Source organism: Lolium rigidum, chromosome 2 (genome assembly GCF_022539505.1).
Source record: "Lolium rigidum isolate FL_2022 chromosome 2, APGP_CSIRO_Lrig_0.1, whole genome shotgun sequence".
Taxonomy (NCBI): Eukaryota; Viridiplantae; Streptophyta; class Magnoliopsida; order Poales; family Poaceae; genus Lolium; species Lolium rigidum.
Window position 1 is genome coordinate 287105247 of NC_061509.1, and position 10582 is coordinate 287115828.

Here is a 10582-nt window from a genome sequence, read left to right on the forward strand (position 1 = left end):
TATTGCCTGCTTTTGGCTGCTGTATGCAGTTTATGTATTATACTTAGTTTTGTGATTATGTTGTTGTGAATTTATCATATACTAGCTTCTAGATTTGCTACTAGATTTGCTGCCATATTGGGCAAAAAACGAGGGCCAAAAGGCATAAATAACCCCAGAGATTTGCTACTAGATTTGCTGCCATATTGAAGAAAGACAGAAATAGAAGCTTCTCTAGATTTGATACTAATTTGGTGAAAAAGACAGAGAGAGAAAGAGGGGAAAAGGAGCTCTTAAAAATGCCAATTTGGGCCGAGAGAGACAAAACCCAGCTCTCGCTCACGTGCAACCAAACGCTTCGTCCCTGTCCCACGCGGTCCCTTTCTACCAGCCCCGAGCGACGCGGCCCCACACGACGCGGCCCCACACGTCAGCACGGAGCGGTCAACTTAACGGGAATCCTGCCGTCCGAGCCGCCTTCCGCGGGTTTCAAACAAGCACTTGGGGAAAACTGAGGAAAAACTAAGGAGCTGGGAAAAACTGAGCACAACTAAGGAACTGAGGGCACGAAAATAGAAATCCCTACAAAATATATATCATTAGAAAGCTTAGATGTTCTACTTTCTAATGATATAATTTTTATATTATATAATTGATATTATCTTGGCTAAATTGACAACTTAGGGATACGCACAAGCCCTATGAACTGGGACGGAGGTAGTAGTATTTCAAAGTAGTTGTAATAGTTGCTACATGAGGTGAACAACTATGAAGACGGCGCCATGGACCTTGACGCTACGCCGACGATGATGGAGATCATGCCCGTTGACACGAGTCATATGGATGATATGATCAACATGTTGATGTTCACCGTTGAAGCTACATCATCTCACGTGATGATCGGTTTTGGTGTAGTGGATATGGATCGTGTGCCACATAACAACTATGAGGGATGTTGTATTAAGTGGGAGTTCATTAGTAATTAGATTAAAACATGAACTAATTATCATAAACATAGTCTGAATAGTATTTTGAATTAATTTGTAGAATTGGCATCCGTTTTTTACCATACGCTAGTCTTGTAATTGAGATAGAAATGCTGTTAAGTCTGACAAGAAACTTTACGGACTGGTGCCGTATTGTTAAAGAATTAAGAAATGATTAAGTCCTATTGCAAACTTTTAGTAAACCTCACATTGTTGATTCAAAGAGCTATGGTTTCAATTAGTACCTAAAGTCATCTTGTCTCCGTGAAACTTGAAGTTCAAATCTGTTTGAAAAGTAAGGAGCTGGAAATTTTGTTTTCAGAAATAAGCGAGGTATGAGATATATGTGATATCTAAGACCTTATTGCAAGGTGATAGAATATAATTTGGTGAGAGTACACAAACTCATAAGTTTTATGGGAATGTACTGAAGGTTGAAGACGCTGGGCGTCTCAATCCTCCAACTATTGGGGCACCAACAATATTCGCATATCCATGAAGTGATCGTCCTTAGTATGCACCGTTGCTAAGACTCGTCGTTTCGAAGCATCTCGTGATGATCGGGTATTATAGATTCTACATGTGCATACAACGGGTGCAAGCAAGATTTGCACATGCGAATACTGAGGTTAAACTTTACGAGCCTAGCATGTACAGACATGGTCTCGGAAAGTCGTCATGACATGATGGATAAAATTATGAGTGAAATTGTTCATCATATTACAAAGTTACTAATGATGAAATCTGGAACACTTGTCATATGATGATCAACTTCAAAGTAAGAACCTCAAGGTTATTGGTATTTGACCAATGGACCTAGAAGTTATTGAAGGTGAAGTGTTTTATGAGAATGAGGAGAACTAAAAGAGAAACTACAAAAGATATTTTGGCAGAAAGAATGAAAAGACTAGAAAGTCTAGCTCAGGTGTATATACATGATATACATGTTATGGATGTATTCCTTGTTTTGTCGCATAATGAAATTCTTGGGTATTAGTACCAGATTGGTTGGTATGAGATGTCATACAATACAACGCAATACAAGAATACGATGGCCTAAGTGACTGATAAGGAATATGGTAATAATGCATGTCTGGAACATAATAAAGTGTTATTATGCTTGTCGTCGGCATTCAACCTAGCCCTTAGAATTTATAATAAAGAACTTAATAATTGTTATTTTGCTCTGGTCAAATGAAAACAATGAGTTGTTCAAATTATGACATTACTCCATGTACGATGGATAAGTTATTATAAATCTTTAATGATGAAGCACACATACATAACACTGACGCTAAAATGCCATAAGGCAATTGATTTGAATTCCACTTATTTGTGGAGCTGCCATTTAGGTCATGTTAGAGAGGAACGCATGAAGGAACTCCATGCAAATGGATTTTTGGAGTCATTTGATTTTTGAATTGTTTGGCGCTTGCAAAATCTTTTCTAAAAGAGAATGACTAAAATACCGTTCATAGGCCAAGAGTTGAACGGGCAACTAATTTAGTGGAAACATACATGATGATGTATGTGGTTCACTGGGCATAGTTGTATAAAGGGAGATTCTTCTACTTCATGAAAACTTCCAACAATGAATTGAGTATATAAATGTGGATATATTCGATAAGAAAGAAGTTTGAAACATTTGAATGGATTCAAATAAAATTCAGCATGAAGTGGAAATCATCGTAATAGAAAAGTCAAATATCTATGATTGGATCATGGTAGAAATATTTGAATTACGAGTTTTAGCGAACATCTAAGAGAGTTATGAAATAGTTCTACAACTCACGTTTCTTGGAGTATCATAGTGATGATGGAGTATCCGAGAGATGTATCCAAACCTTGTTGGGTCAATGATGAGATAAAATATTGATGCCATTATATTTTTGTAAATTATGCTTTAGAGACTACCGCTTTTACACTAAATAGAGCATCATCATGATCCGTTGAAATGACACCATACAAGTTATGGCATGGGTATAAACCCTAATAGTCCTTTCTTTAAATTTTGGTCTAAGAGTTTACAACCAAAATCGGATGAATGTCTTTGTTGGTTATCCCAGAGAATTGATTGGGAATTCTTTTCACTATGAAGTAAAAGACAAAAGTGTTTTTTAATGTTACTTGCTTATTTCCAAGAAATTGTTTTCTAGCGAAGTATTTGAGTGGGAGGACAATAGAACTTGATAAGGTTTATGAACCTGAGCATAATGATCAGAGTAGCGCAGCATCGGAAATTGGTTCCGGAAGCGGCCACGACGATCATGGCTTTCATGACTACAAAGTGTTTTAGCCATGGAGATCGAAGTACTTATTGAACCTTGTAGGTATGGTTTACTTTGTGATCAAATAAATGATTTGTGTACAAAGGATTGATTTTGAAAACCAACTACAAACAAAGAAGTTATGATGGGCCCTGACTCCGTTAAAATGGCCATGCGCCATGAAATCCATGATAGATGAATACTTTTTGAAAGTAAATGGATCTATAAAATTGATGGACTTGGATGTAATATCCTTGAATAAGCTCGACTTGTCGAAAAATTGTTTCCGACAAAGTTCAAAAGAGTTGACTACGATAAGATTAGATCTTCCGTGGCAATGCTTATAGTCTATGTGGATTATTCTACTAATCGCTATATATTTCTTTTATGAGATATGCTAGTAGGATGGCAAAATACATTACTTAACAGAAGTGTGTATTAAAGGTGTATACAAGATACAACCAAGAGTTTTGCTGCTCATGGAATACTAGATAGGTATACAAACTTCAATTGGATGAAGTGAGTATCGCGGAGTTGGAATCTTCACCGGATGAAATAGTCAAAAGTTTTTGATTTCATCAGAAACGATGAAGATGCTTGCATTTGCAAGATATTAAGTGGGAGCGCTGAGACATATTTATAATACTTTATGTAGATGACATATAGTTGGTTATAAATGATGTAATTGTATACTTGATTAAAAGGTTTCATTGAGAATTAACTTCAATGAAAGGATATGGATTGAAACATATTTAGTGTCAAGATCTATGAAGATAGATTGAAACACAGAATAAGTTTAAGTCAAAGTACATAGAATGGATATTGAAGTAGTTCAATATAGAAATATTAAGAAAATGTTCTTGTCATGTGAAGGTTTGACAAGACTTGAGTGTATTTGACACTCAATGAGTAAAAACACATGAGTGATCATAGATCACGAATAATATGTACACAATCAGATGTCTTGTGCTCTAAAGTGTTATGAGCATATACTAGAATGATTCATGTGATGATCATTGGACGACAGTAAGAATATCCTTGAAGTACTTTAGAAGAACTAAGGATATATATTTATATAAGTTTTTGTATGGGGTAATGACAAACAAATCGTTGTAAAGTGTTGCACCGATATTAGTTTGATCACATATAAAAATAAATTTCAATCTCAAATTAGGCTAAGTGTTGTTTAAAAGGTAGCACAATGAGCTAGAAGTTGTCTATGCTAGATTTAGATGAGTTCTAAATGTTGTGATGGATTCTACAAACGAGCAGGCAGAGTATGTCATTGTTTTGACAATGACCGAGGATGTTAAGTCAAGAAGTTCTTTGAGAACTTGGTGTAGTTCCGATAGTGTCAGAACTTTGAAGCTATATTGTGTGTGACAATATTAGTGACATATTTCAGACCGCGGAATTAAGGTTCCACCAGAAGACCAAACATATTTAATGCTGACTCATTTGGAAAATGAGTGATACGTTAAGACGTAAATGAATTGCAAAATACATACGTTTCTGAGCATGTCAGATCCGTTGACTAAAACCTCTCCCGTGAGCAAAACATGATAAAACACCGGAAGGCCAAGGTGTTATATCTTTACAAATATAAACTAGATTATTGACTCTAGTGCAAGTGGGAGACTATTGGAGATATGCCCAAGAGGCAATAATAAAGTGGTTATTACATATCTTCATGTTTATGATAAATGTTTACATACCATGCTATAATTGTATTAACCGAAACATTGATACATGTGTGTTATGTGAACAACAAGGAGTCCCTAGTAAGCCTCTTGTATAACTAGCTTGTTGATTAATAGATGATCATAGTTTCATGATCATGAACATTGGATGTTATTAATAACAAGGTTATGTCATTATGTGAATGATGTAATGGACACACCCAATTAAGCGTAGCATAAGATCACGTCATTAAGTTCCTTTGCTATAAGCTTTCGATACATAGTTACCTAGTCCTTTCGACCATGAGATCATGTAAATCACTTATGCCGGAAGGGTACTTTGATTAATCAAACGCCACTGCGTAAATGGGTGGTTATAAAGGTGGGATTAGGTATCCGGGAATTATGAGTTGAAGCATATGGATCAACAGTGGGATTTGTCCATCCCGATGACGGATAGATATACTCTGGGCCCTCTCGGTGGAATGTCGTCTAATTAGCTTGCAAGTATATGAATGGTTCATAAGAGACCACATACCACGGTACGAGTAAAGAGTACTTGTCAGGAGACGAGGATTGAACAAGGTATAGAGATACCGATGATCAAACCTCGGACAAGTAAAATATCGCGTGACAAAGGGAATCGGTATCGTATGTAAATGGTTCATTCGATCACTAAAGTCATCGTTGAATATGTGGGAGCCATTATGGATCTCCAGATCCCGCTATTGGTTATTGGTCGGAGAGAAGTCTCAACCATGTCTGCATAGTTCGCGAACCGTAGGGTGATACACTTAAGGTTTGATGTCGTTTAAGTAGATATGGAATATGGAATGGAGTTCGAAGTTTTGTTCGAAGTCTCGGATGTGATCCGAGACATCACGAGGAGTTCGGAATGGTCCGGAGAATAAGATTCATATATAGGAAGTCATTTTATAAGTTTGAAAATTATCCGGTGCATTTATGGAAGGTTCTAGAAGGTTCTAGAAAAGTCCGGAAGAAATCACTATGGAAGGCGGAGTCCCGGAGGGACTCCACTAGCTAGGCCGGCCAAACCCTAAGGGGAGGAGTCCCAGGTGGGCTCTACCAAAGGTGGCCGGCCACCCCACCTCAAGGAAAGGTGGGAGTCCCACCTTGAGTAGGACTCCCCCCTTGAGTAGGTTTCCCACCTATGGGAGGTTTTGTTGTTGGGGTCTTATTCGAAAACTTGGACTACAACTCTTGGGGATTTCCACCTATATAATGAGGAGGAGAGGGAGGAGGCAGCCCACTCTTGGCCGCACCACCAAAGGGTGCCCATGGCCGGCGCCCTAGCCACCCCTTCTCCCCAAACCCTAGCCTCTCCTCCTCCACATAATACTCACGCAGCGCATAGGCGAAGCCCTGTCGAAGTTCTCCACCACCACCGCCACCACGCCGTCGTGATGCCGGGATTCCGAGGAGGATCTACTACTTCTGCTGCCCGCTGGAACGGGGAGGAGGACGTCGTCTTCATCAACACCGTACGTGTGACCGAGTACGGAGGTGCTGCCCGATTGTGGCACCGTCAAGATCTTCTACGCGCTTTTGAAAGCGGCAAGTGATCATCTTCGCAACAACGAGATCTAATCTCGTAGGCTTTGGAAATCTTCAAGGGTTAGTCTCGTCATCCCCTCGTTGCTACCGTCTTCTAGATTAGATCTTGGCTTGTGTTTCGTTCTTGCGGTAGGAAATTTTTTGTTTTCTATGCTACGAATCCCATCACTGAGACGCGTGTTAGGGAGAAGGGTCGATGGAGCGATCGATTGACGGAGGAGGACATGATGGAGATGGATCGATTGATTTTGAATTGTGCAGTTTAGTTGTTAGAATTTCAAATATGAATGGTCTACTTGTAAAATGGTGTAAGCCTTTGCTTCCTTCAGATTTGGATGCTCCTAGCCACCATGTCGAGGAACTAGGGATGTCTTTTTTTATTTCGATAAAGGGAATATATTAATATCAGGAGATACCAGATACATTCAGCCTCTGCAACAACGCAATACCCTAATGATAGTACAGATGCACAGTCAAAAAAGAGAAAAAAGAGAGCCGCTACTGTATTTCAACCCTAACAATAACAATACATCCACCACCAAGACAACGCCTGAACTTCAGGCTCTCCAAAAGCGATGCCTCAGTGAAGGGAATAGTACACAAGCGTCGTCGTCGCCCGATCAAAGATCTTAGGTTTTCACTCTCAAGATACTCTAATGACTTCAACAAAGTTATTGCCAGACACAACTAATTAGGACCAGGCCTTGGATTTTCACCCTGAAAGGTAAGACTCCGAACCTGTTCTACCGCCCCCAGTTTCATACAACTGTGAAACCCGAAACACCAAGCAAGTCCCTCAACAGCGTAGAGACTTGAACCTCCATTGCTAGTTCCCCAATCCGGTCTTCATGATATTCACCGCCTCTGATTTTATCATGGACCTAAATGTCACCTGATGGCAACAAAGAACAGAGCTTCACGTTGCTCCCACCAGAACCAAACGGTCGGAATAAAAAAAATAAGTACGCACGACTAAATACCACCTAATCCAGCAAACTCCAGGCAAGAGGTGCACGGTTACATTCGCCGGCGGAGTCTTCCGAAACTCAACACTCCGGCCAGATCAAGAAGGGGCGACAGGCCCGACCGGGGGATGGCCGGGGTGAATGAGGCGATGGAGTGATTTTGAATTGTGCAGTTAGTTGTTAGAACTTGGAATATGTAGGATCTAGATGTAAAATGGTGTAAGCCTAATCTTTATGTCCCATCGCGACAACCTTTTTGCAATGGAGGGAGTGGGATTCTTCCTTTGCTTCCTTCAGATTTGGATGCCCCTACCCACCATGTCGAGGAACAGTGGATGTATGTGTGATTCTGTGTCACCATTTCAAGGAATCGGGTGTCATGGCTGGCTTCGTCGCTCGATCAGTTGATCGCGGCGTGCGTGACCACCGATGGGGACATGGGGTCAACAGAGTGGCGCTATTGTATCACCTGCCGTCCTGCCGTCTCTTCCTGGCCCAGTCAATCGGCGATTCAGTGGACCTGAAGTGAAGTTCAGGTCCTGAATGTGAGGGGTTCTATCGGAGATACACGCCTTGATGTTCGTATCTCCTTTTCAGTCAAGCCTCCTTCATGGTCCTGTCAATAAACCATCGGGAGCCCGGTCGATCTTGTGGCGCGAGCGCGACCCATCCCAAACAGATTTTACAGACGCATGGATTGACACCACAGAGGTAACTAGCTAAGCCGAGCACAGTGAAAAATAGGAAGGGCTCAAATCTGTTACTGTACTCTTCTGCCGCTAATACTAGGTACTGTACATCTACTGGTAGTGTGGTGTAGAACAACTCTTGAAGAAACTAACTAATCGGAGTTCTTCAGTCTTCACGCAGTTCGCTGAAGTTGGCTCGCGTAGAGAGCCACGCACAGGAAAGTACGTACGTATGCAGACGCCGTGACCATTCGCGCCAAGGAAGAAGCAGAGCAAGCAGAGCACTCGCCGGATAATCTCTTGGTCTAACGGTAGATCTCCATGGAGAAGTCGGAGTCCAGCAGCTCCTCGATCATCTGCTCCACGTGCTGCTCCTCCAGGTGCCGCCCGCCCCATCCCTCCGCGCCCGACGACGACGACGTCGTCGACAGCGACCCAGTATCGCCGTTGACGCTGCCGAGCGGCATTACAGCCACGGCCGCCGCCGCCGCGGAGGCCGCGGCTGCGGCGGCAGCCTCCCTCTGGCGCTGCGCCGCCTGCACGGAAGCCAGGTTGAAGCGGTGGAGCTTGGTGACGAGCGCGGCGGAGAGGAACGAGGACGCGGCGGCGGCCGCCACGGCGGCGGCGGGAGGGAAGTTGGTGCGCGCGCGCGGGCCGCACATGATCCGCGCCGCCTCGTCGTACGCCCGCGCCGCGTCCTCCGCCGTCTCGAACGTGCCCAGCCATATCCGCGTCTTCCTGCAACCAATCCAAGCCACGGTCACCGTCAGCCAGCCATCGAGCGATCAAGAATCACTGCAAGCGCGCGCATCGGACAGATGGACGAGCGAGGGTGTCGGACGCACAGGAGAGGGTGGCGGATCTCGGAGACCCAGGAGCCCCAGTGGCGCTGCCGCACGCCGCGGTACCGCTGCTGCGGCCGAGCCATTGCACTATCCGACGGCGGCGACGGTGCTGATCGCGGCCGCTGGAGGCAGTTCGGTGCAGCCCTCCGTCTTCGTGGTTGCCTCGTGCTCCTGTTGCTGACGTAAGAACGGAGAGCGGCCGGGCAAGGTTAGCTTAGCGGGAGCAGCGGAGTGCGGCGGCGGTGCGTGAGCCATGGCGCGGGAGGTATAAATACCAGGGGGAATTAAAGCGCAGTGGGAATCTACGGGATATTTGGATGGCTGCTGGGTGGGGGCCCACATGAATGGCCGATCGCTTGAACAGCATTGGGTGCATGTTCTCTGGGCCCATTGGAAGAGGACGCTGGGCCCACCTGATATCTTTGCGTCTTTTTTTGGTTTGACTGTTCCTCCTGCGGCGTCTCTTGCTTAACTTGGAGTAATTTCAGGTAAAAAAATAGAGTAATTCGTTGGTGCATATGCTTTTATTATTGGATAAAAAAGTATGTTGAATAATTCCAAATAAAATATTCGCATATATATCTTGATATTTATGTTTGCGCGCAAAGTTCCACGAAAAACCGAATTTTCACACTGGATTTTTATTTTTTTACAAACGATACAAAAAAAAAATTCAAGAGCCGACTTTGCGAGGATATAGAACATCGACATGTATGTGTGTCATTTTTTGTTAGAGTTCTTTTTGATATTTTGAAACGCGTTCTAAACTTATTCAACAATCAGAATCATATGCTCATGTGTGCCAAAACGTCTATTTAGCTTAATTGAGTTGATGTATCATCAACGTGATTGGTGAGATAGAGATTCACATGTCAAACTATAGCGATTCCCAATTCCAGCATAATTCCCATAGCATGACTTTTCCATGCAAATATAGATATTGACGTCTAGGTAGATAGATAGCCATGCGCGAGTTTTCATCCCCATGTTCGCTCTACGTACCGTGGCCACGGCTATGAACGTGCACACCGGACAAACGTGCTCACATGCAGCACCATGCAACCGGATTTGGTCGTGCGTGGTATCCAGAAGTCGCATACGATACGAGATAACTATGTGTATGGCCTATCTAGCTACTGAATGTGCACGGGACTACACCTGGCAAAGTTCGGGCCGGGCCGGGCTTCGGGCCGGGCTTTCCGTGGGTAAAAAGTCAGGCCTGAACCCGGCCCGGCCCGGCCCAGATGTACACGGGACACGGCACATGTGAGCTCCCATCCTCTAGGCTCTATCTCGTACATGAAAAATGAGACAGTTGAGGGGAAACCAGTGGCAGGTAGTGGCGGTATCTTGCTCGAGAATTCAGACCTCAGCAATTATCTTCTGTGAAACACGATCTGGCCTTTTTCTTTAGGAAAAAGCTCAGCGATCTATATTAATATTCATCAATAGTACAAAGAGCTCTATAAAAGTAACATCAATTGCGGATTGGTTCTTGGATCACATAGCAAACACTACAAGCACTACAACGAGCGGAAAGCGTGTTGCCGTCCTCGCCTACCTCAATGTAGCCGGACAAAAGCTTATCATGAAGAGC

General features: G+C 43.2%; 1 protein-coding gene across 1 annotated transcript; it reads right to left on the bottom strand.

The window, feature by feature from the left end:
* Positions 1–8313: 8313 nt before the first annotated feature.
* On the bottom strand, positions 8314–9068 carry LOC124689037 (ethylene-responsive transcription factor ERF003-like). The gene is made up of 2 exons (XM_047222643.1): positions 8986–9068; positions 8314–8878 (listed from the first exon to the last, which is right to left on the bottom strand). The coding sequence occupies exons 1-2, from the start codon at positions 9066–9068 to the stop codon at positions 8446–8448; spliced, it is 516 nt and encodes a 171-aa protein (XP_047078599.1). The 3' UTR covers positions 8314–8445.
* Positions 9069–10582: the final 1514 nt, after the last annotated feature.

Coding starts and splice junctions, on each gene's coding strand:
- LOC124689037 (XM_047222643.1), bottom strand. CDS start 9,068: ATGGCTCGGCCGCAGCAGCGGTACCGCGGCGTGCGGCAGCGCCACTGG. Junction 8,879..8,985: donor GAGATCCGCCACCCTCTCCT/GTGCGTCCGACA, acceptor GATTGGTTGCAG/GAAGACGCGGATATGGCTGG.